A 25,027-nucleotide genomic window follows, 5' to 3' on the forward strand; every position below is an offset into this window, starting at 1 on the left:
GTGGGTGGGATTCACTCCAAACCTTCGCCGCCCTCCCCGTCATCACCCCCACCCCCGCCCCCGCCCCCTCCCGCTCCCACTCCAACCCCCGCCGCACCACCCCCCCAAACTCGGCCAGCACGTCCTCCGCCACGGCGGCGTGCCGCGCGTTGACGAGCGTGACATAGCAGCCGCTTTTGAGGTGGATGGTGAGGTGGTGGTGGGGGGTGCGGGTGGTGCGGGTGGTGGTGGTGGTGGTGGCGAGCCAGAGGTGCCAGGCGCGGTGGAGGAAGGTGGAGAGGGGGGAGAGGGGGGAGGAGTGGTGGTGGTTGGGGTTCAGTGTGGGGTTGGGGGTGGTGAGGGATGGGGTGTTGAGTGGATGGGAGGTTGGGAGTTGTTGGGGGGGAAGCGGGGGTGGAGAGCCGGTGAAGGGAGGCGTCGATGTGCGTGAGGGGGTGGGTGGGATTGGAGTTTGATGAGAGTGTATTGGTGCAGGTGGCGGGCGAAGATGGCGAGCAGGTCGGTCCAGCCTGTGGCGAGCACCAGATGGGGCACGGCGAGGCAGCAGTCCCAGAGGGCTTCCATGTCGATGCCGTTCTCGATGGCGGACTCGATCCCGAGGAATGCGCGCCGGAGCATGTCGCCGCCCTGCTGGGGCTGACCGGCTTGGAAACAGTCATACGCTGCGCGGACGTGCTGGAGGATGGAGTAGCCCCGGGGTTGAAAGAGCTCGCAAAAGGTTGGTGGCTGGTCCGAGTCGGCCCTCCAAGGGGTTTCCCGTTCAGACCAGTGGTCTATCGGGGGGGCATATGCGCTGAGAGTTGTTTCCACCCGACACTCCTCGTCAGTCAAATACTGGAGGTGAGCGTGTTGGGGTTGTGTTGGCGTCAGTTCCCACATCCCGTCCTCTTGGGATGAAGGTTGTGGAGCTGCTATAGCCTTCTTTTTGGCTGCTCTTGACCTTGCCGGTTTGATTGACCCGGGCTTGCCCGATTTGTTGTATTTTGTCCACCTCCATTTTGCGAATTGGCCTTTGTACATCCTTGCCCTAGGTGTTCTGTTAGGGGCCATCGGTTCTCCTAGAACCGAGCAGGGGTACTTACGTAGCTTTAAACTTGTACTTGAGGATCATGATGTCGATGACTTCGTTGAGAATCATATTCTGATCCATGTAGAGCTCCCGTATGATTTGCTTTTTGGCTTCCCAGTCGCTCGCGCTTGTTGGGACGATTGGACGTTCTGGCAGGCGTTCGACAACAGAAACAGCGTCTTGATAGCCCTCGGGGTAACATTGTGATGGGTCCGTCATTCCTGAAACCTGAGGTCTCAGTGACCGGGCGAGGTGGTTGAACATTGAGAAGCCGGGGGTGGGGGGGACCCCAGATTGGAGGACAACTTCGTGGCGAGCGCCTAATGGAGATACTGTGCGGCGTTTTATGCAGGAGTATGAGAGCGTAATTAGTATCGAGGCTTGGGCCAGCGTGATGACAGTGGAGAGTAGGTGTGGCGGCTTTTTAAGAGCCCCGAGCAGATGAAAGGTCTAGCCATAAGTGACATAATGGCGATCCAAGCCCAACCAAATATGCCGCAGATCTGACGGGGAAAAGAAGGGAATCGAAGACTCATGGAAGGCGTACTCGCTCTGGTGTACAGGGGGAACAGGGTCGAGTGGCATGATGAAAGATGCCCCTGGCGCCAGAATGTATAACCTCGGCCGACATGTGTTGGGTGGTTGTGTCCTCGTTCAACCTCAGGAACAGGATCTTCGCCCACGTCTGCCCCTTCAATCACTTAGCCTGTGACCCCTGGTTGTAGCTTGGTACTGAACTTGCATCGTGGTCGTGTTACCCATGTGGAAACCCACATGGCACACGCCTGCCCACCCACCTGCGTATGCGGTTCCCCTGAAGCTTCGTTTCCGTCTAGCCGTTCCCCCAAGTAAGTAGGCTTGCACGGCGGCGGTCACTCACGTGTGGCGGCTCCATCATGCAAGGAACGGCCGACTTGGACGTTGGTTACACTAATGACATGTGAACACGGAACGCGTTTGTTGCGGTGGTGTCCCTGTCTTGTCTGAAACACGTCCGCCTTGCCACTATCACCATTCGAATTTCGACTTGGGAGTACCCTCGGTAGGATATTCCATGTCCTCTGGAGCCAAATCGAGAGTGAAGCTTGATCTTGTACAACCTCGGCGCGACAGACACATCGGATGCTTGGTGTGTGGTTCATGTAAGCCCATCACAAAGGGCGCCATCGTTTATACAGTTACTTCTTCCCACTCTGTATCACCACTACCCTGCCAATGCGTCATTTCAAGGTTCAAGTGCACAAAAGTAAGGTAGGTAACCAAGGTTGTCCATGCATGCCATTTTCGAGAAGAGGTCGCGCTGTGGATGGATGGAGCAGCCAAGAGACAATCCTGGAGGCCAACCCATCCGTCGGATGTGATAAGCTCAACCACTAGGTCTCATAATTTGCTTTCGGCGACGCAATAAGCCCAAAGCGGGTTGAGGTTTCATGTACATGCCGTGTAACATTCATTGCCTGCAAAGTTTCCGGCAGACGGGGTTGTGTCAGCGCTCCATCTTTAATAGCTTCAAGTGCGCTAGCCACAACGGATCCATGTCAGGGTCACTGTGTGACTCTAAACCCAGAAGCATGGCAGGCGGCTCCTCCGTTGCCCTCTTCCGCCGGCCAGCCATCTTCGGCCGAGAGCTGGATGCAGCGGTTTGCCGCTCCTAAACGCCAGCAGACGGCCGGGACGGTGAGAGCCATGCGTCAAGTTGCATGGTATAGGCGATTATCTAACCCCCCTAAACTCCGAGAGAACCCTGACCGCGAGGATTCTCCGTTGGCAAGACGAGTGTGGGCCCCGAAATCCCGTACTACCTAGCTCGAAACGAAAGAGAATGGAGGCCAGGGACGGCTGGGACCCAACTGAAGAGCAGTCCGGTCTCTGTTATTTCCCCGGTGCTCTCATTGCTTTTCCCATTGTCGGCAAGACGCATGTCCCAACACTCTGTATTGTTTTGCCTGTTGCCCCAAGAGGTAGTAGTGAGTCCGTGTTCCATCACTTCCATGGGAGGGGAAGCAGGGCCGCATCGATGATTCCACTCCGCTATCTTTCAGGCTATCCTTCGAGGCTATCGGAACGGCGGAGGGTCGTAGAATTTGTCAGGGCTTGATGCAAGGGTGGTTCGACACATGGTCGTCAGGTCGGTGACGCCGTCGGGGCGTGGCACGTCGGAAGCGAACCTCATCTCAAACTCAACTGGCATTGAACCGATGCCAGTCCGCCAACGATTCGGCGACCAGTTGCACATTCCATGTTTGGCGACAAGTCTCTTGGTCAAATTCCAAGCTGGAGGTATGAATCCGATGATTGTTGTTCAAGAGAAAGTCTGCAACTGAGCAAGTTCCGAGGTTGTCTGGATGCGAACGCGTCTTTCACGCTTTCATGCCCTCGCGCTAAACTGTTCTTGACGATTCGGAGCCAGATTTCGGTCCGATATCTGCACCCCGAACTGTTGCCCGCCAGTCGCCGTCGCACAACAATGGCAGGGTCCAGACCCTCGTAGTCGGGTAGGTTAGCTTGCACAACCCCCCTCTACCTCTGTCTCGGCCGGAAGACCATCCTGGTCCTGGACTGGTGGGCATGAGATCCATGTGTCCCAGGCACCCGGGTAACTTGTGTTGCACGTGCAGTGTGGTCCATGGGGGATCGGGCGAGAAGCAGACGATGCAGATCCGCATCGCCGCATCGCCGCATGTGGTCGGTCAAGCTGCCGAGGTGGAGACGTTTGGGGTTCGATGGCTTCCTTGCTCATATCAGACTAGCTTCCCTGATGAAAGATGCGGGAGATGTTACCCTCCAATGCGCGGCAACCTGGATTGTCCAATGACGGCAGACCGGATGACAAGAACAGGGGGGAATGTGCAGCATGAGTTACCTCCGTCTGTCGACAGTATTAATCTTTCTTTTCAGCCTTTACTGCCGACAGGTGGACTCGCCCCTCGATAGATCCAGTACGACGGTGCCTCTCCACAACAATCCGGGGTCGAACTGGGATGACAGCTCGACCGTTGGAGTGTTGGAGCATTAGCATTGGAGCCTTGGTCTTCCCCGCTTTCTTTCTTGTCTTCTTGGCGATTAATCCGGCACACTCTTCTCCAACAGCCCAGAGTCCGAAGTGATCCTTGTTCTCCATCGATAGTGTTTGTTTCCCTGCCCCCTTCTCCGCATGGGCAGGGTATCCGCCAATAGCTCGTGACACCCCAGCTTGGTCGGCATTTGCTTGCTTCCCCAGATTGGAGAATGGAGTTCGGCGTGGGAGCAGGCATGGGGATGGGTCTAGCCCAGATTAATTGCCAGGAAAAAAGGCCAGATGGGAATATATGAACGACGTTGTAGTATATCAACCAGTGGCCTTCCTCTTTTTGTTTTCAATCCTTGCCGTCCTGCATTGTCTGAGGCTCTGACCTGTATTCCCCGAGGATCGCAACCCAAACACCATCAGACCATCTCGCCCTCAAATTTTACGGGATGGCGCCTAAGCGGGACGAGACGTGGAAAGACCACTGGAAGTGCTTCCTCGCCTGTGGCATCATTGTGCTTTCGCCGTTCCAATATGGCGTCGACTTTGGCCTCATTGGCGGCTTGCAGGCCATGCGTGGTTTCCTGGAGGTGCGTGACGGACTTCCTCGTTCTCCCAGAGGTGGAAAGGCGCATGGATGTTGACACTGCTTCTCCCTACAGATCTACGGCCACGAAGCACCTGGCACACCGCTCGGATGGAACCTTGACACGGTCCGACAACAGCTCATCTCCTCCCTCATGACCCTCGGCGCCTTCATCAGCTCTGGGACAGCTGGCCTCGTGGCAACATATGTTAGCCGGCGACAGTGCCTCTGGATTGCCTGCCTTGGCTGCTGCGTGGCAAACATCCTGATGATGGCCACCGAACACATTGGCGCGCTCTACGCTGGAAGATTCCTCATCGGGTTGGCGAACGGCTACTTCATGACATTTTCGCAGCTGTACATCCAGGAGAGCAGCCCGGCACGGTATCGCGGATGGTTTCTCACCGCCTTCCAGTTTTTCACATCTTTTGTGAGTTGTCTTTGTGCTGGGGACTTATGTTGTCAGGGATTCTAGAATCAGGGGTAACTAACCCACCAATCCCTCCAGGGCACCCTCATTGGTACCATCATCGACTGGGCCACCGCTGGCCGGCCCGACAAGTCCGCCTACCTTATCCCGCTCGGCATGATCTACATCGTCCCCGCCATCATGGCCGTCGCCCTCTTCTTCATCCCCGAATCGCCCCGCTGGCTGATCCTTACGGGCCGATATGAGGAGGGCGTCAAGTCGCTGCGCTGGCTGCGCCCCGTGGACGCCGACCCCGACGCCGAGGCCACCGAGATCAAGGCGGCCATCGACAGGGAGATGGAGCTTGCCGGCAGTGTTTCCGTCATGGACATGTTCACCAACCCCATCGACAGGCGGCGGACTGCCCTCGCCGTGTGCGCCGTCACCCTACAAGCTGCGTCCGGGTCCATGTTTATCATTGGTATGTCTTTTCCGCTATCACCTTGCCACGCCCACCCCGAGCTGACTCCCATCCCCCCAAACAGCTTACAAGGCCTACTTCCTCGGCATGTCCAAGGTGGCCAACCCCTTCGGCATGAGCAACATCCTCAGCGCGATGGGCATCCTGGCCATCCTGTTCAACTCGCTCATCGTGGTCCGCTACGGCCGCCGCCGCGTCATCATCATGACGGGCCTCGCCCTCTGCGGCCTCTTCCAGCTAATTATCGCCGTCGTCTACAAGACCCACCCGGGCACCACCTCGACGGGCCAGGTCCTCGTCGGCTTCACCTGCATCTACATGATGAGCTACAACGGCATGATCGCCACCTACGCCTGGCTCGTCGGCGGCGAGATCCCCTCCCAGCGCCTGCGCAGCTACACCTTCGGCCTGGCCGCGGCCGTCGGCTTCTTCTTTGCGTGGTTGACCACCTTCACGGCGCCCTACTTCATCAATCCGGAGTCGCTCAACTGGGGCCCGCAGTACGGCTTCATCTGGTTCCCGTCGTGCGTCATTGCCGCCGCCTGGGTCTGGCTGTTCTTGCCCGAGACCAAGGGGCGCACGCTCGAGGAGATTGACGAGATGTTTGAGGCGAGGTTGCCCGCCCGCAAGTTTAGGAAGCATGTTTGTGTGGGGCATACTGCTGCTGCGGCTACGCAGGCGAAGGATGGGGAGAGGCCGGCTTCGTCCGAGAATGAGAAGGTATGTACTTGAACTGCTGTGGGGGATGGCTGTTGGGGGATCGCGCTAACGGTTGACGCGTTCTGCAGGCGATGAGTGATATCAAGGTTGAACATGCCGAGGAGAAGGCTTGATGTGCCCGTCTGGAGGGGGGACCCCGACAGTCTGGCGTTTGGTATTGGCAGAAATGGTTTTGGTGATATTAACGGGAGGAAATTGGATTGTTTGATACTGATGGCAGCTGCAAATAACTAGTCCTATCATGGTGGTTATAGAGAACAGGACATGCTGCTGCCTACAACGGACCAGCAATAGAAATCCATCTCGTCAGCCTTTGAAGCATCGGAACAAGAGCCCCATGATTGTTGTCTGTGTGCCAGCTCAACGGGGGTAATGCTATCATTCTGTGATCTATCACCACGCCACATGTGATGATGCCTGCCAGGGACTTTTGAAAGTTTCCCAATGTCCACTCTCCTCTCGCCTTTTCCCTCTTCTTTTCTGCTCCCATTCCCCCTCTTCTCTTTCCTCGCCTTTTTTCGACAACCACTTCCTCATAGTGGGCGAGCAGATCCCCATCGCCGCCACCAACTCTCCAGGCGAGGAGTGGGGGCCCTAGAAGCACCTATTTAGCTACTCGCCGAGACGGCCAACATGTGCGGCTGCTCGCGGTGGGTCGGCCGGGATGAAAGAAGCAACCACCTCACTTAGCACCTCCGAATAGCTTACCAGGGCCTCGACGAGTGTAGATTCCCAGTCTCCCGCCAGGGACTAATCACGTACGGGGTGTCTCCGGGACCTCGGCTCCGTTCTGCTCAACGCCTTCATTCCAAAACCATACTGAGTGGCTCCGCAAGTTGGCTCGTTCACTTGTCCCCTCCCTTTCCTTCCTAATAGGACTCTATAGCCCAAGGTTTTGATACGTCAGATATAGAAGACGAGTATGATGCTGTTGCTGATACGATGGACGATGGTAGCGACGCCCTTGATAATACTTAGGTGATTTTATTCACAGATGTTACTACTACATGTATCTGATGTGTGCCCTGGCTTCTACATGCCTCACCAGGCGTGAACCGCAGTTCGTTGTCTTCGACTGGGTTTCGCGCTTTCTACCAGGTACCGTTAGCACAATTCTCTATTCACGGAATTCCTGACTGCCAAAACAATCGGCACTCCCACCTTGATATTTCCAGGCCTGCGGCTCGTATGGCAATGAAATGAAGTTGAGGCGGCTGGCGGGCACTCTGTAGTATCTTGTGCTACCCGATAGGCTGCATGGTTGATTAATTGCCTGGCTCAACGCGGTACCGTCTAAATTATTACGAGATAAGAGGCCAGGTACCAAGACGGAGTTCCTCGTTCGATGTCACCTCGACCCCGCGGCATCCCTAGAGCATACAAAGTAACGAGTTGACACTGGAACCCTCACGCGACACTGCCCAGCTTTTGGATCTAGTCCCAGACAGCCACCGTGATTCCGCCACCCAACTACTGCCTTTGAATTTAATCTCCCACGAGAGGATAAGTACCTCATGTTAAAGACCCTGAGACAGAAGTTCCGGAGCGGGGAGCAAAGATGAAGTCCGCCCGCGATTATCAGCTAGCTGAACCAGTCGTCACTTGTGTATCGCCGCCCGTCCAAACGCCGGAGGAAACACGGCAGGGAGATGACAGCCCCAAGAAAAAGGCCAGGATAAAGGAGATTTGGCCGTTGGTGCTCTTGTGGACCTTCATGGCCATATTCGCCATCCTGTACGCCGTCTACATCTACAAGACGCTGCTCAGCAGCAATCCACGCATTGGCAGCCTTCTACCGTCCGCGTCGGACACCAATCTGGTCGTCTCCATTCTCTCTCAGGTGCTCGCAAATCTGGTCGATGTATTGATCCTCGGAGTTTTTGACGTCCTGCGCTGGCAACTGGCAGCGAGATTTGCCGGCGTCTCGGCCACCACCTTTTTCCAACTGGGTAGTTCTACCCAATGGATTGCTGTCTTTTTCCTGACTATTACCAAACTGTCGGGTGTAGGTATTGGACTGGTCAGGTCAGTTCCGAATATTGGCAACTTCGCTTGCCGTCAACTAACTCTGAACCTCAAGACTACTACTACCCCTGTTTGGGCTCTACTTTGGGTCTGTTCTGAAATGTGTGTGCCCTTATCTGCCTGACTTAGCTTACTATCTGCATCTCCCCTGACCACATCGTAGACAAGGCCGAGTTTGTGTACTACTTCCAAGAGACAGCCGAAAAGATACCCGTATTCGCAGGGTCAGGGGTGCCCCTTGACGAGACACTACTCGCGCTAGTTCCGGCGTCCTACATCGGTGTCTTCTTCGTTTCTTGGATACCGACTCTATTAGACGTCCCAAAGTATGCCGTCTCCATGCCGATAGACGGATGCGGCGAGAATTGCACTTCGGTCTTCCTTCCCGGCGGGATCGAGACTGCTCGCAAACTGGGCCCGTATCTGAACATGACACTCTTGGAAGGGGGGGCGTTCCGGGGGTCTGACACGATCCAAATCCACAACGCACCCGGCATACTCTTGCGTTACGATGCCCTTCCGGCCAGCTTCGACTTCGACCGGGAAGACGAGTGCCGTCTGTACGGACAGCACCTCAACGACACACTACAGGTCTGCATCCGGCCGGTCAACGGCTCGCTGGCAGTCGGTGGGTTGATTGCCTCTCCCAGAACTCCAAGCCTATTATTTCAGTGATGCTAATCACAACCCCTTCTCCAGGCTGGGCAGCGTGCCCAACACCGCTCTACCAAACCAACTCCTGCGGCACCAACACGACCTGGCACACCAACGCCCTCCCCAAAAAGCTCCTCATGACCCGCTACAAACAGTACGCCACCACCGCCTACAACGGGCTCGACTTCTCCATCCTGCACGTCACGCCCACCTCGCCCCCCCACCCCGAAACGCTCCAACGCCTCAACCTACCTCGCCATCTGGTCCAAGATCTTCCAACCCCCCCCTCCCCCAAACCCCCACACCCCGCAACCCAGCACCGACCGCGCCCTCACCGACGCACTCACCTACGCCACGACCTGGCTCCTCCGCCTGTACCACGACATGTTCCCCGACGACACGCACACGCCGCTCGCCCACCTGCGCAATTTCCTCGGCCATCCCAGCAACAGTTTGTGGTTACCTGTCTGCAGTACACTAATTATAGCGTGCCGGCCTTATCGAGGGGGTGGGGGAGGTGGTGTTGACGGGGTGGGAGGGGCGGTTCGCGCTGCCGGGGGATATGAGTACCACGGCGGTGCGGGGGAGGTCGACGACGAGGTTGTTGGCGTTGAGGTGGGTGGTGTGGGTGTATTTTGCGTCGGTGGGGGTGGTGGTGGTGGGGGTGGGGGCGGTGATTGTGGGGATGGTGGCCAGGAGGGAGGGGGTGCCGGGTTCGAGTGGGTTGGTGGAGGTGGATGTGGCGGCGAGGTTTGGGGTTGAGGGGTGTGTGGGTGGAGGAGATAGGGAGAGGGTGGGAGAGGGAGGTGGAGACGGGTTGAGGGTGATGCGGGAGCTGGGTAGGGCTAGGGGGCGGAGAACGGCCGTGTCGTCTTCGTTTGGCGTGGCGAGGGAGCTGAGGAGGAGGAGGATACGGGTGGTAGCTGTTTCGTCCGCGGGTAGTGGACAAGGAGGTGTGCCTAGATATGAGAGCTTCGCGTTCCGGGAAGGGGCGGAAACCGGGAGAGGTAGCAAGAGGAACTGGCGGGACGGGCTAGAGCGGGCGGCGGCAACGGAAGGGAGGCGAGCGGTGAGTATCCAGACCGAGTTGGGCCAGGCGTCTCACCACTAATGTACAACAGCACGCGCAAACGGGTCAAACCCCAAGTTCTGTACTGGAGGACGGGTCGTGACGACCGACTGAAAAGTAATTAAATATGATGCTAACTATGAAGCCAACCTAAAAAACCGCACGAGGTTCAGGCCACACGGTAAAGGAGCCCAACCTCGCGGGTATTCTGTTCCAACTTTGAATACCAACGCGGAAAAGTGTGACTTGGGGGAGGGCGAAGAGGGTGATGAGAATGGAAGGACAACATAAGGATTACGGATAATTACAAAATGTTCAGAAACCTATGATGTTGGGACGGGCCATACACATGGGCTTTCGCTCCCTCGAACGGCCGCGTGGTGGGTCGTCCTCCTCCTCGTCGCTCTCAAAGTCATCCTCCTCCCCCGCATCGCTGTCAGCATCGACAGGAGCTACTTTCTGTTCGGCGGGGCTGACGGGGCGGTTGAAGGTGCGCGACGGCAAGATTCGAAGGAGGGAAAACAGACCGAGGCTGTTACGTATTTCTATCCTGACTCTCCTCGTGGCCGGGTTGAACAGTTGCACGGTGTACTCAAAGATGCCGGTGAGGAAGGGGTATGTCTGCTCGCGAAAGATGGACCATGCAAAGCGGGCCAGGAGGAACTCGACCGAGAGGCCGGTGGTGGGCTGCTGAAGAGTCCGGTTGTGGAACAGGTGGTGGAGCTCACGATCGCCACGGGGTTGCCATGTGTGAAAGACCAGGGAGGGTGTACCGAGGGGATCACCCGGGTTCCTCTTGGGCAGGATGGTGAAATGGCGCTGGTCGAAAAGCAAGTGCAGGTCTCGACGTAGCAGGATGAGATTACGGTCATCGTCGACGGGGTCCCTTCGCATGGGCAAGCGGCAGTACTGGGACATGTTGTTGACAAGAAACCAGGTGGAACTGGCAAAGGGAATGAGGTGAGAGGCTTCAGTGGCGTTGGTCCAGGCTGTGAGGCAACATGACTGGTCGCGGACGGCGACGGCCAACTTGCCGTCACGGTTGGGGCTTTGGGACGACGGCACAAAAGGAGGGATGTCCAAGGCCTGCCATAACTCGGGGAGGTTTCGGTGGGGGAAGCGCCAGTGGTCGAAGCTGGGGAATACAGGATATTGTTCGTCCTGGTTTTGGTTGACGAAGAAGTAGTAGGTGGACTCCCTCAGGATGCCATCCTCGGGTCGTGGAACGGCACGAAAGACAGTGTCACCACCCGAACGGTCCTTGATGCCAAACCAGCTCTGGGACCAATTGTTGCAAGCGACAATGCCACACGCGACCAGGGCTGTATCGTAGTCGATGCCAGCTTCTATTCCTTGTCCGCCATCGACGGCGATTAAAGAGAGGAGGTTCGGCCCAAAGTCTGGGTACCCGGGGTGCCGAAAGGCGATGGTGCGTGGTTGCGTCGCGATTGTGGAGTCCGAGGGTGGAATTGGTGGTGGCAGAGGTGGCCGAAGCCGGAATTTGCTGGCCGCGGTGGGGTCTTCCATAGTGCCGGAGATGGTGCGTGTTTGCAAAGAACCTGGAAGGTCCACGCTTGCCATGGTAGCATTGAACGCGCTCGATGGCGCTTGAGTCGCGCTTATTAGCGGTGTGATTGCAACTTTGTGTGGGGTCGACGCCTTGGCACGTGAATTTTGCCAAGACATGGAAACAGAAGGCGGAGAAAAAGAAAAAAAAGAAAAAAAAGAAAAAGAAATGCAAAAAAGAAACAGGGATTGATAGAATAGATAGTTAATGATAAAACAAATTGATTCCCCCCAATCAAACCGCACCCAATGCTGCTTTGCAGACCACGGCTACGCGACTCACAAAGAGTTAGAAGGGCGCAACGCCCCGTGCACAGGACTGTGTAAGCGCCGCAGTGTGATCTCCTCCGTCGTCATCGAGAAGGGCTGATGCGAGAGGGCGGCACGGCTGTGGTGATCCTGGGCTCATCACCAGGACTGCACCGGCTTTGATGTCACATCAACCAGGGGGCGGGCGGCACATGGGCGTTTGTTGGATCATCATCCGTCTTACACTAGTTACATCGCACTGATAAAGCCCACACTTGCCGTTTCCGGGGACGAGATATTTTCTGTTGGAATTTCTCATCATAACCCCCAACTCGACAAGTGAGCCATCTCCTAATACACAACCAATCCATTCATTCTAACCGAGACATAAAACAACCCGGAAGCCTTGAAACTGCCGAGCAGCCAAGCCCGAATCTTCCGAAAAAGGGGACCCGAAACATATCAATTCGCACCCATCACCCAGCGTCCTTCACTCCATCGTCCCTCTCGACCACACAAACATCATGGCTACGCCCAATAAAAAGCCAGCCAAGCCCGAGGCAAACCCTCTACTCAAATCTTACTACGAATCCCTAGAATCCCGCATCGGATACCGCCTTGTTCTCGGAGGGACCCGTCACTTCGGCTACTATGACAGCCCTTCATCATGGGCCTTCCCAGTAGGGAAAGCACTGCGCGCCATGGAGGAGAAACTATTCCTCGCGCTCGGCCTCCCCCAGGGCTCGCAAGTCGTCGACGCCGGCTGCGGCGTGGGCCACGTAGCGCTGTACATGGCACGGCGCGGGCTACGCGTCACCGCCATCGACCTGATCGACCACCACATCGCCAAAGCCCAGCGCAACGTCGCCCGCGCCCGCCTACCCCCGGGGCAGGTCACGGTCCAAAAGATGGACTACCACCACCTGGACGCCATCCCCGATGCCTCCCATGACGGGCTCTACACCATGGAGACCTTCGTGCACGCCACCGACCCGGAGAAGGCCCTGGCCGGGTTCCACCGCATCCTGCGGCGGGGTGGTAGGATAGCCCTGTTTGAGTACGACCACACCGTCGGCGTGGAGGAGCATATCCCGCAGAAGGTGGCCGACGAGATAGACTTGGTCAACAAGTACGCCGCCATGCCCACCAATGCGCGCTCGCATGACGGAGTGTTTAAGCAGATGCTGGAGGATGCTGGGTTTGTGGATGTCGAGGTGGTGGATTACTCGGCGAATATCCGGCCCATGTTGAGGTTGTTTTATCAGCTGGCGGCGGTGCCGTACTTCTTCATCAAGCTGTTCAGGCTGGAGCGTTGGTTTATCAACACGGTGGCTGGCGCTCAGGGCTATCTGCACCAGGAGCATTGGCGTTATGTGGTTGTCATGGGGAGGAAGCCCGGGGGCACGATCGAGGGAGCCAAGACGAAGTAGCGATCTGGCCGACTGCCGAGCGGTCTTGTGCGAGTAGCGTGAACCTTTAAGGGCATGGAGTAAGGAGTCGGGGGTATAGGTACTTTGTTGCGTGGGAGCAAGCGGCGAATATATATCTCGGGTATCCCTAAGTCATTACAATCGAACTCATCTGCCTACTGTGCAATGCATACACTCCACTGAGCACACATTCTTGCGAGTTTCCAGTGGGTCCGTTATGGCACCGTCCGGTCTCAGCGTCTAAACCGCCTCCCCGTGACCGGTTCCAGCTATGTCCTGTTTTAACCGCCTCCCCGTGACCGGTTCCAGCTATGTCCTCTCCACCTCCCCTTACCATCGCCCTCATTCCGCTCATCTCAAAGTTAAATATGGCTCTGAACTCCAGGGTCACAACCAGATATCGCGCCGTTAACGATAATGATAGCATCGGAATTTGAAGGCCGTGTTGACGATTACCATATCATGCGCGAGGTAAGGGGCTCATGGGCCATTGTCAGTAATGATATTAATCGGGAACGTTACTAGGACATGTAATAAAGAACCACGCTTTGGATATTTGTTTCCTGGGTGTTGAAGAGATGGAGCTTTTGGCCAGACCATAACGAAAGTGTGTTACAAGCCCTCCGCGCTCGGCCGACCTAAAACATCAGTAGATCGAAGCCGATCCCGTGCACATTCGTGAACCCCTTCCAGAAGCTTCCGTGCCTGGTCCGTGTCCATTGCGTCGATGTAACTAACAGTGAGCTTCTTACAGTTCCGGTTAACGTCTGTGAACTTCTTGGTTATCATGTCCCGCACAGCGAGGACGTCTGTAGGATCGCCCTCATAGGAGAAATCATGCTCCGGCGGCATCGTCAGTCCCAACTTTATCTTCTGCTCAAAGATGTCTGCTTTGGTGAAATCGAGAAGCACTGTCGATTCGGTGAACCAGTGGCTGTTGATGAAGGTCTCGAATACCTTCAATGATTCGGCAAGGTGGTTCTTGGAAGACGAAAGTTGTCAGCTCGGGGATGACGGGGGGGGGTTAATTATCAGGGGTATCGGAAACCTACCGCACGATGATCTTCGCTGAGCCTACGGTCGTATGTCCCCAAGGTAACTTGAAAGAGAACAATATCGTCATTCTCAAACACATGGATCCATTTTTTGCGTTCGGAACGTTCGCCGCCTACATCGAAGACGTGGTATACGTGCCCGTCGACGTGGTAAACCTCCTCAGAGATTCCCGTTGTTCACACTCTTGCGTTTATTATGTCTTGGTGGCTAGGTATGTAGCTCGGAGAGAAGATTCGATCAATGTTTTCCATGAAGCTGATAGCCACTCATGATTCAGCTATGCTTTTGCCTCAAGGCGGCTCGAATTGGCTGGAGTGAGTGATGAACAGAAGTGGAACTTACTAGGAAAGCTGGATATTTCTGTCTGGAGATCTCGACAGCCATTCGCGCCATTCTGCGTCGGACCATAACTCGGAGCAAGGCTACAGGGCGCTTCGTAGCAGGCCGTCACTGGCACGAAGGCCACTAAGTTCCCAAACGCTGCGTTAATATCCTGGATATACGCCTAAGGCACGTTAGAAACATGTACCCAAAGAGATTGTGGCAGGCAATAAAGTTCGGAACTCTCAGGATCAAGGGGGATCGGCTTAGGCCATACCTGGACCTGCGGCGAGAACGTGCCGTCTTCGGAGTCGAGTTCGTCTCCAAGAGCCCCAGCAAGTTCGCACATATTGCTGAATATTATTTGCTTGAAGTAACTAGTTCTTTCTTTCCTTGGGATATTCTGTATTTTGGCCCCATAATACTAGCATCTGCTTCAACAGCGTCGTTTTCGAACATCCTGATATCCCTAGAGTTTGATCAAACTTGTTAGCCCGATTTTACAAGAAGGCGGGACTAACGTTGTAAACTCACCTAGCAGGATAATATTGAATTCACGGCCTCGGAGACTCTCGCCTGTCTGCTGCTGTTCCTCGGGTGGAGGTACAATCAGCCTCGAAGCCTCTTCACATTCCCGGGACTTCTTTAGGTTGTTGCGCCAGGCGCGGCCATAGACGGTCGAGCCGCGCAATTGTTTGTCGAATCCAAAAACCCATGACAGCTTGGAGAGCGCATCCGAGGCGACGGAACGGTAAGAGGTTGCATCCCGGAGAACTATCAACGAGGCTGAGTCTGAGAATATCATCTCAGGCATCTCTGCATGGCCCTTGCTGCCTGATTGTTGGGGGCACAGTCTCGATCTGGGTAACGTGAAATGGTACATGGAGGAGGGCGGGCAGATCTGGCACTACCTGGTGCCTAGGTATGTACCTTAATTATAAACGTGAACGAAAACCTCAAGGAAAAGGCTGGAAACCGGCGCCGACAAGCTGAAGGTGACCGCCATATCTCTCCATCTCTCGTCGTATTTCCTCTCCTCTCCCTCTCTATCGCTCCGTTTTGCTTTCTGGTTCAAAGTCAAACCACCGTCATTTACCTGCATCTCTGAACCCTTCCCTCCACAGCTACAACTACAACTACTCTTTTTGGTCGGTCCACACCAGAAGGGTTCCAATGGCCGACTCCTCCACACTCTACCAGAAGGGTGACCGGTTCCGCATTCGGCCTCACGTCCCACCAGAACCATTTGGCGGCACCTACAGACCGAATACGCGACCTAAAATATCAGTTTGGCCAAATGATGTGCCTGAGGAACGCCTTGCATTCGCCCTTCAATACCCGCCCATGGAAACCGCCCCGCCGCCATCCGTACATGCAACTGAGCACGTGTTTACCATCACGGGTACGAAAACCCTACGGCGTATCGGGGTTGACGGAGGCGGACAAGGCGGTGCCCATGTGGTGACCGGATACTTGGATCAGAATAAAGCCATATCATATGTGGCTAAAATCTATGATGGCCTTTCTTACCCATTCGAGAATCCGGATATCAACTGGGACTTCATGACGCTCGCCGATCACGACTACGCAGTGGAGGGTTGGGCCTATAAAACCATACAGTCCGTCCCCACTGCTGCATCCAAGGTGTCCAACTACCATGGTGCTTGGACCTTTTCGGTCGCTACCAATCAACCCGGCCACCAGCGCTGGGTGCGCATGATCCTCCTCCAGCTCGTGCCGGGCGAGACCATATTCGACAAGATTCTCAGAGCTAGTACGGATGGCCCCGTCCGATACAATCTCTTACCTGATGAGAACTTTCGACTCGCTGTTCTGAAACAAACGTTTGAAGCCGAGATCTCGCTTTGGTGGGACGCTGAGGTCACACACATGGATACAGAACCACGGAACGTCATGATCCAAGGCAACGGTAAGATGGTACTCATTGATTTTCCACGGCACTCCCAAGCCCCACGTTGTCAGCCGACAACTCGAAATTCGACGTGGTCTGAGGCAGGCACCACCAGCTTCGGCCGCCCTCCATTGTCCGCGGGCTGAACTACTCGGCCCCTCCAGGACGGCAAGCTCACGACCGTCTCGGCATGCTCGTCTTCGACATGGCCCCAGTCCCACCAATCAACACCAGTTGCGCCCAGGAACCGGTACCGAAATCGATCTCCGACTTTAGTATCCTTGGGGAGCCTTGTGTCCGTGGGCGTTTGGATTTGATATGCCGTCGTCCAGAACTCACCCGGGCGCAAGCTGATAAAATCACTCTCCTCCTGGATGTGGACCTTGATATCTGGCCCATCGAAATCGAATATTCCACATCCTTCCTCCTCATCGTCAATCTCGCAAACCTGCCATGCCTGCTCATCGCTACCTTCATCCAATTTATGATATCTGTAGAATTCATAGCCTTCGCGCCGACTTCGCAGACCAATGGACCCTGACTGCCATAAATCACACGCTCGAAAAGTGATGGGCTTCTCTGATGCTGGCGCGTCGTAAGTCACCTTGGCTCGCACCTCAAACGTCGAACTACCCGGGCGAGACTTGTGCAAGGTTAATTCCCGAGGACAGTCCAATGTGACGACGAGAATAGGCGCCCCCGGTCTGTCATATAACGTGTCTCGTCAGAATCGCTGCGGGTAATAACATGGTGTAAGACGGAAAAAGAAACCACGTACACTCTCTCGGAAGCCTTCACAAAATCCGGTGCACGCCTCTTTTTCGCTTCTCCCCATCGCCACACCAGCTCAGCATCATTTGCGCTCGCAAACCCCAGCCTGGCCTCGTGTTCCTCCCGCCCAGGCCAAGGAACCGCTTCCGTTCCCGCTGCAAACCCCAACCGACTCCCACCCGGCATGACCAACTTCGGCAACTTCTCCTTCACGTTAGCACCTGGTGTCCGAAACTCTACGATGGGAAGGCTCAGCTTCTTTTCCCAATGGTCTCTTTTTGAGTCCCAAACCCACACACGGCCTTCACCCCCCGGATAGAGCAGTTCGTATCTCTCACCAGTCACAACAAGCTTGTGATACCGCTCTGGCAACTTGTAACTCGCCATTGGCGGCGTCCTGCCGTTTGGCGGGAGCTCCACCCATCCCGATTCCGAGCCCCAAAGCCATCCGCGGCCGTCCCTGTCCGAAACGTACTTACCAGCCGTCGGGTCGGGCTCGACATCCACCCGTTCCAGTTCCAGGCCACCGTCGGCGTTGGTGATGTGGTGGAGCAGGATGAGGTTGGAGGGGATCAGGATATCAAGGGCGGCGTTCCAGATGATCATGCAGTGCCTGGGGTCGTCGTCTTCCCGCTGGAGGTAAAATGAAATGTCATAGGGGAGTGTGGTCGACAGGCGTGGTGGCGCTTCCATGCAGAGACGGACGCGGGGTGTGTGCGGCAATCGATCGGCTTCTGTTAGCCGGATGTAAGGGGCTAGCAGGTCGTCCATTGGCCATATCTGGTGGTTCACAGCCATTCTCGCTCTGTGACGGGGGGTTGAGAAGTAAGATACACAATGTGTACGTAGATATTCAATGGAGAAACAAGGGACTGCGCGGGGCCGCCATTGAAGGTTAAACCGGGCTTGACTGAGTCACCGGTGAGAGGCACCCAAGCAACCCAACCAACCAAGTGGAGCTAACCACTTCGCTGGCTCCTTGCGCTCTTGTCTTCCGCCTCACTCCGAATTACATGGTAAAATCATGATCCTCAACTTTGCAGGATCGTAGCCTGAACCCGTCATACAAATATGATATCACATCCTGGAGGATTGGGGGGGACACTGGATAGGATTACCAGTCGGATCTTGCCAGCGCAGATCCCCCAGCAATTACTGGACCAGACAAAAAGAAAGCCCAAGCAGGGAACATTTCCATAATAGGTACCTAATCTACATTCATGAGTACAATATCAATGACCATACCTATGCAAACCACGCTGCGTTGTTTAGGTCTAGTAAGCTCTTGTAGGGTTCTTTCTAACCCTGGCACATTTAAAAGCATCAGACCCTTCGAGGCGCGGTGTTAAGCTAAGCATATCTAGTTTAGCCTGCTTTCACCTTTGAACGGCTTCATATGTTCCTAGGAGAGCTTCTTGAGAATGATAGGCCGAATTAGAAACGCAGTGTAACTGAGCCCAAGCAACGCTGCCCTGATATGTCGGGAAAGAACTTAAGTAGAGACGCGTGACAATTTGGGCTCAAAGGGGTCAAAAAGACGCAGGTGAGCTGTGGACAGGCCGCTGGTCGCGATACTTTTTTCGTCCCAACACGCCTCTTAGTATCTGATACCGTCCGGTGCATCAGAGTCTGGACCAAGAGACCACGGCCTATCCTAGGTACGCTAAGTTCGGCGCAATCATCTGCGCAATATCTAAAGCGGGGTTTTGGTGGTTTTCCCATGCCTGATGTCACTGATGAATGATACCTACCCATGCAGTGCAACCAGCCTCCAAAGATGACGTGAGGATGGCCACCATACTAACCAGGCCGTTGATACTATCAGTTTTACTCTTTACATAGACAGGAATGTCATCAAAATCCCGTTTTTTTATACCTTTCAAGGAGAATAAGCCCGCGAGACCCCCGCGTTAGCAGAGAAACTATTGACTACTAAACCAGGTTCATGACTACGTGTGTGCGTCGGTCTGGATGCGGACACGAATCAATTCACGTCGATTCCAGCCGGCTGCAGGCTTGGTACCGGGCATGAACCAATCGAACGGCCGCGGAAACGCTGTGACGGGATGATGTCTTGTTTCCCACCCCCCGACTGGACCTTGGGGCCCGTGTCGATCGCTTAATTGATGCTAGGCCGGATACTTCGTACCCGTGGAAAATGGAAGCAATAAAGGCTTGAAGGACCGCCTTGGATCTGGGGGATTCTGACTTCTGGCAGTGTATACTGAGCACGTACAAAAGCACAACTCGGAGCTGCAGCTGCGCGGTGCCACCCGAATATTTTGAAAACCAGGGCTCAACCGGATACTCCCGACTGGATTAGCAGTCTGAGACACGCAGAACGCCACAGAGATCGTTAAGCGTACCCCGCACGCGATACGATGGCGGTACTCCTGCAAGAAATCGCTTCGGGCCTCACCTTTTGGGGGAGTGGGTCCTGACCATCGGCCTCGTCGCCATCGCCGCCTATGTAGTGTCTTCATTCCGCGCCTGGTGGCGTCTCCGCGAGTTCAATGGCCCCTTCCTGGCTTCTTTCTCTTACCTCTGGATCGCCCGAGCCTCGCTCAGCGGCCGCATGGGCGAGCGATGGACGGAGACCGAAGCCAAGTACGGGACGGGGACGCCGTCGACGGTGCGCATCGGCCCGAACGAGCTCCTCACCAGCGACCCGGACGTGATCCGGCGCACATCGGCAGCGCGGTCCAAGTACACGCGGTCCGACTGGTACAAGCTCAGCACAATCGACCCGTACGAGGACGCCATGCTCAACGTGCTCGACACGGCCGAGCACGACAAGATCAAGGCGCAGACGGCGCCTGGGTACGCTGGCAGGGATAACCCGGGTCTCGAGAGCGAGGTCGACATGATCCTGAACCTGTTGACCAACAAGATCCGGACCAAGTACGCCGCCGCCAAGCCCGGGGACCAGAAGCCCATGTTGGATCTAGCCACCATCGCGCAGTACTTCACGCTCGACTCCATCTCCAAGATCGCTTTCGGGGAAGAGTTTGGCCTTATCGAGGCAGAGCGGGACATCCACCGGCACATGGAGGTGCTCAACGACGTGGCGCCGGCGTCGGTCACCATTTCCGCAGTCCCCTATTTCCGGGCCATCTTTGGGTCCAACTTGGTGCTGAAGCTGATCGGGCCTACACCGAAAGACAAGAAAGGAATGGGGAGAATCATGGCGTGCGTCTTTCCGTTTTACAGTCTCTCCCCGTGGACGCAGAGCTGATCGAACAACCACAGAACCGGCAAAGCGATCGTGGGCAAACGGTTCGCGCAGGAGGATGCCAAAGACCGGCAAGACATGCTAGTTTGTGACCCCTTACTCCTCCCCAGCGACGAGAACCTCCTTACTCACTATTTAAAAACACAGGGCTCCTTCATCCGGCACGGCCTGTCGCAGCGCAAGTGCGAGACGGAGGCGCTGATCCAGATCATCGCGGGTTCAGACACGACGGCGACGACAATCCGGGTGGTGATGCTCTACCTGATGTCGACGCCGCGGGCCTACTGGGCGCTGCAGGCCGAGATTGACGCGGGGATCAAGGCGGGCCGGGTCTCAAGCCCCGTGACCAGCGCCGAGGCCCAGGAGATGCCGTATTTGCAGGTGAGCAATAACTACCCATCGGCCCTTCCCACCCCTATTTTCTTTCACCCACCCGCTCACCCATTTCCCTCAATCCCCAGGCCGTGATAATCGAAGCCCTGCGGCTCTTCCCGCCCTTCACAGGTGTCCCCTTCAAAGCAGTCCCCCCGCAGGGCGACATCATCGACGGCAAGCACGTTCCGGGGGGCACGCTGATCGCGCCCAACTTCTGGACGACAGGCCGCAACCCAGCCGTCTTTGGCGCCGACGTGGAGGTGTTCCGCCCCGAGCGCTGGCTCGAGGCCGACGCGGCGGCGGCCGAGAGCGGTGACCGCGAGCGGCGGGCCGAGATGCGCCGCGTGGCGGAGCTGGCGTTTGGGTATGGGCGGTGGGGGTGCGCGGGCAAGATGATTGCGTTTTTGGAGCTGAATAAGGTGTTTGTCGAGGTGAGTTCTTGGGTTCTCCCCTTTGCTTCTTTCCTTTTTCGGCTTGCTTCGAGTTGTGTCCCCGTTTTGGTGCAGTGGCAGCGGCAAGTTGTGCTGATAGATATCATCCCCTCCCAGTTGCTCCGCCAATTCGACTTCCAACTCGTGAATCCCGCGCGGCCGTGGAAGTGTGTCAACTACAACCTCTTTTTCCAGTCCGACATGTGGGTGTCGGTGGCGCTGCGGGAGAGCCAGGCGGAGAAGTAGGATGGGTATCCTTGTGGTTGTTTGTAATCGGGCGACGCTGTGAGATGATTAATGAGAGTGCGAAAGTACCGCCATTTCATTTTGTATTTGTTGATTTCGTTTCGAGTCTTGACCGGTAACACCATCTCCGGGCCCCTTCGGTTGGACAAAGTGTTGGTGGATACAGGTACCGAAGTTACGAAATAGTCTGTGGCAGTGTCTCCTCGTATTTCCGCTTGGCTCACGCTTGGAAAACATTTGGCAATGGAGAAATACCATCAGCGACCATGTTCCCCATGGTCATGTTTTCCCAGTGCGATTGGTCGTTGATTCCGACAGAACGGTGCGGCGGGGCCGGGGGCGCGTTGAGACTCGGTTCCAGCTTCCGAGAGAGCCGTGGTGCCGTGTTAAAAAGTAAGGTTGGATCCGCCGTCGGGCTGCCCGCGGAGTTTCATGCAAAACGATGCAAATGCCAAGCCGGGCATGGGGAAATGCAAGGAAGAATCCCAGAAAATAAACTTTGCATCCCAAGATCTTGAACTCAACGGCTGCTTTTCCAACCCTCCAAACCAAAACGACAAACAAGGACGGAGAAAAGCTAATAATAGTATACTAAAAATAATAACAGCGCAATCTGGGAAAGAATCGTTGCTCATTGTTGCTCTCCTTCCAGTTTTTGATCTTTTTTTCCTCGTGATTCGGCAGAAAAATGCAAGATCCGGATCGCCATCAATGGACAGCGATTCCCGGACGCGCCAAGGTCACGGCACAACTCCTCGGGAACGGCTGCCATTCGATTGGCTGCTCCAAGAAACACTATCCCAAATTGGACAGCTTCGGTGCGGATCCCGTCGCAGAATCCAGGGGCTCCCAGCCGCTGGCTTGTGCGGACAACGGGCTTTCCCGCTTTTGGTCTGATTGCCAAGCCGTTTCCAAGCTGTACCTGCGTTCCATGGGCGCCCCTTTTACCCCTTCAATTCTGCACTTGCAGTCTGCAGTGCCCATCGCTGCCAGTGCTGTGTTCACTCTTTCCATTTCCAGTCGTCATCGCATCGACCCCTCGAGACATCATCCGAGTCCCCTCTGTTTTGGTGCAATTGCGCATCACTCAGGCTGCACCTCGGCGCTCGAGTCACTCCTTTGGATCACTTCACTCATTTTGAAGCAAGACACTTGACACTTTACGGATACCTGCACCACCGACAGTCACGCAAATACACTCCCTGACGCCCCGAATCTGCTGCCGTGCGAATTCGCTCCTTCGTTCGCACTGCAACAAACGTTCAAACCCTTTCGATTCGATTCTGTATCTCGCAACTGACAGCGATTTCCCTTTACGGCTTTTACCGCTTTGCGCACTGAAGTCCTGGCGACATCGTGCGAATATCGACATGCAACATTGACCGTGACGACGACAAAATATCAGACATATTTATTTCTGTTTTCTGAACGACCAGTTTCAACCCACCACCGATTCTGCCCATAAGCGTACAGCACATCTTTTAAAGAGCCATTTGAAGCCGCCACCACCATGTGGCTATCATCAGCGCCCGCCTCGGCCATCGCGCTGCTGGCGTGGTCCTCCCTCGTCAGCAATGTCGCCGCCCAAGTCACGACCGACTGCTTTCCCATGAACAAGACGTGCCCGCCCAATCCCGCCTTTGGCATGGAGGCCAACTTCAACTTCAACAGCACACCAAACATCGAGATCTGGGAGACAACAGTGCGCCCCGTGACCTACGATTCTGAGAATGGCGCCGGCTTCAGGATCACCAACATGGGCGACTCGCCAACCATCCGCTCCAAGTTCTACTACTTTTGGGGCCGTACCGAGGTCCACCTGAAGGCCTCCAAGGGCACTGGCGTCATCAGCTCCATCATGATGTTGAGCGACAACCTGGACGAGATCGACTGGGAGTTCTTTGGCGGCAACGAGACCATCGCCCAGAGCAACTACTTCGGCAAGGGTTTCATGCCCGAGATCCCCAACGCCGAGTACCACCAAGTGCCCGCCGGTGTGCAGGACGACTTCCACAACTACACCACCGTCTGGACCAAGGACTTTTTGGACTTCTACATCGACGGGGGCAAGGTGCGCCGCCTGGTGCCCAACGACGCCAACAACACCTACTACTACCCGCAGACCCCGATGCGCCTGTCCATCGGCATCTGGGCCGGTGGCGATCCCAGGATGCCCAAGGGCACGCGCGAGTGGGCCGGCGGAGACACCGACTACACCCAGGGGCCGTTTGACATGTTTGTCAAGAGCGCCCACGTCGAGGACTACAGCAGCGGTAAGGAGTACGAGTACACCGACAAGACGGGCTCGTGGGAGAGCATCAAGATCATCGAGTAAGTGTCACGTGCGCGTCCCACGATCTTAGAGCCGACCACTAACCCACATCCAGGGGCAACTCGACCGTCAAGGAAGTCATGAACGCACCTCCCGAAAAATCCCTCTCGGACAAGTGGAACGACCTCCCCAACGGCAGCAAGATTGCCATCTACTCCAGCGTAGCGGGCTTCTTCGGCCTGCTCATCTTCACCGGTCTCTTCTACTGCATCCGGCAACGCCGCCGCGGCGCGCGCGAAGCCAAGGCCGCCGAAGCCCGCGCCGAGGCCGAGCGGCTCGAGCTCGAACGCTTCCGCAAGGCCGGTGTCGACCCGGACAGCTTCGCCTCGCAAGCACACGAGTACAACGCCAAGGAGATGCGCCGCGACGGCTTCACCGACGAGGACGGTTACAGCGTCCCCGGCTCCCCCAACCTCCAGGCCACCACCCCCGCCTCCCCGCTCGACCACCGCTGGGACTCTGCCGCCGCCGCCGGCTTGGGCGTAGCCGCCGGTGCCGGTGCCGCCGCCGCCGCTGGCAATGGTAATGGTAACAACAACAACAACGGCCCGCACAGCCCCGTCCCCCGGCTCGGCGACCGCGCCCAGTCCCCCCGCGTCGGCAGTCCCGGCCCCAACAGCCCGGGCGGCATGCGCAGCCCCACCCTGACGCAGCCCAACCGCAGCTACACCAGCCCGCGCATGGGCTCCCCGGGGCCCGGGTACCAGCAACTTGCGCAACCGCAGCCGCAGCGGAGTTTTACCACCGATGGGGGGTTTGGCGGGGATGGGCTTGATGGGCACGGGCATGACCAGGGGTATGGGAACGGGGGTGATGGCAGTTATGGGAATGGTGGACAGGGGGGTGGGAGAGGCGGTGATGCGTACTGGGGAAATGGGGGCGGGTATAGGTAATAGATGGCGATAAAGGGGGTGGTGACGCATGGGAGGAGGGAGGTGGATAGCGTTTTCGGGGGAGCTGTGATAAAGGGGGGAGGCAATCTGCCGAGCGATGGATCTCTTTTTTTTATTTTCTTGTCGTTTCTTTTTTTTTCTTTTTTTGTGGTTTGGCACCGTTTTCTTGTCCCTTCTCTTTCTGCGTATCGGC

General features: G+C 56.1%; 9 protein-coding genes across 9 annotated transcripts; 5 read left to right on the forward strand and 4 right to left on the reverse strand.

Annotated features, from left to right (window-relative positions):
- Positions 1-315: 315 nt before the first annotated feature.
- On the reverse strand, positions 316-1,333 carry CHGG_06757 (uncharacterized protein; the record flags this gene model as incomplete). The annotated part of the gene is made up of 2 exons (XM_001222851.1): positions 316-1,027; positions 1,083-1,333. 2 exons carry the CDS (start codon positions 1,331-1,333, stop codon positions 316-318), a joined length of 963 nt encoding a protein of 320 aa, XP_001222852.1.
- Positions 1,334-4,525: 3,192 nt separating this feature from the next.
- Positions 4,526-6,385, forward strand: CHGG_06758 (uncharacterized protein; the record flags this gene model as incomplete). The annotated part of the gene is made up of 5 exons (XM_001222852.1): positions 4,526-4,666; positions 4,739-5,092; positions 5,171-5,552; positions 5,617-6,272; positions 6,341-6,385. 5 exons carry the CDS (start codon positions 4,526-4,528, stop codon positions 6,383-6,385), a joined length of 1,578 nt encoding a protein of 525 aa, XP_001222853.1.
- Positions 6,386-7,830: 1,445 nt separating this feature from the next.
- On the forward strand, positions 7,831-10,062 carry CHGG_06759 (uncharacterized protein; the record flags this gene model as incomplete). The annotated part of the gene is made up of 5 exons (XM_001222853.1): positions 7,831-8,133; positions 8,282-8,297; positions 8,461-8,925; positions 8,997-9,151; positions 9,439-10,062. The coding sequence occupies 5 exons, from the start codon at positions 7,831-7,833 to the stop codon at positions 10,060-10,062; spliced, it is 1,563 nt and encodes a 520-aa protein (XP_001222854.1).
- Positions 10,063-10,335: 273 nt separating this feature from the next.
- Positions 10,336-11,601, reverse strand: CHGG_06760 (uncharacterized protein; the record flags this gene model as incomplete). Its single annotated transcript, XM_001222854.1, has 1 exon — positions 10,336-11,601. One exon carries the CDS (start codon positions 11,599-11,601, stop codon positions 10,336-10,338), a length of 1,266 nt encoding a protein of 421 aa, XP_001222855.1.
- A 758-nt stretch (positions 11,602-12,359) lies between these two features.
- On the forward strand, positions 12,360-13,265 carry CHGG_06761 (uncharacterized protein; the record flags this gene model as incomplete). Its single annotated transcript, XM_001222855.1, has 1 exon — positions 12,360-13,265. One exon carries the CDS (start codon positions 12,360-12,362, stop codon positions 13,263-13,265), a length of 906 nt encoding a protein of 301 aa, XP_001222856.1.
- A 1,397-nt stretch (positions 13,266-14,662) lies between these two features.
- On the reverse strand, positions 14,663-15,525 carry CHGG_06762 (uncharacterized protein; the record flags this gene model as incomplete). Its single annotated transcript, XM_001222856.1, has 4 exons — positions 14,663-14,743; positions 14,920-15,009; positions 15,068-15,111; positions 15,177-15,525. 4 exons carry the CDS (start codon positions 15,523-15,525, stop codon positions 14,663-14,665), a joined length of 564 nt encoding a protein of 187 aa, XP_001222857.1.
- A 1,096-nt stretch (positions 15,526-16,621) lies between these two features.
- Positions 16,622-18,123, reverse strand: CHGG_06763 (uncharacterized protein; the record flags this gene model as incomplete). The annotated part of the gene is made up of 3 exons (XM_001222857.1): positions 16,622-17,258; positions 17,333-17,561; positions 17,805-18,123. 3 exons carry the CDS (start codon positions 18,121-18,123, stop codon positions 16,622-16,624), a joined length of 1,185 nt encoding a protein of 394 aa, XP_001222858.1.
- Positions 18,124-19,102: 979 nt separating this feature from the next.
- CHGG_06764 (uncharacterized protein) lies at positions 19,103-21,609 on the forward strand (the record flags this gene model as incomplete). The annotated part of the gene is made up of 6 exons (XM_001222858.1): positions 19,103-19,107; positions 19,267-19,282; positions 19,757-20,514; positions 20,575-20,938; positions 21,019-21,363; positions 21,559-21,609. 6 exons carry the CDS (start codon positions 19,103-19,105, stop codon positions 21,607-21,609), a joined length of 1,539 nt encoding a protein of 512 aa, XP_001222859.1.
- A 1,510-nt stretch (positions 21,610-23,119) lies between these two features.
- CHGG_06765 (uncharacterized protein) lies at positions 23,120-24,834 on the forward strand (the record flags this gene model as incomplete). Its single annotated transcript, XM_001222859.1, has 2 exons — positions 23,120-23,940; positions 23,997-24,834. The coding sequence occupies 2 exons, from the start codon at positions 23,120-23,122 to the stop codon at positions 24,832-24,834; spliced, it is 1,659 nt and encodes a 552-aa protein (XP_001222860.1).
- Positions 24,835-25,027: the final 193 nt, after the last annotated feature.

Source organism: Chaetomium globosum, genomic scaffold (assembly GCF_000143365.1).
Source record: "Chaetomium globosum CBS 148.51 scaffold_3 genomic scaffold, whole genome shotgun sequence".
NCBI classification, from domain to species: domain Eukaryota; kingdom Fungi; phylum Ascomycota; class Sordariomycetes; order Sordariales; family Chaetomiaceae; genus Chaetomium; species Chaetomium globosum.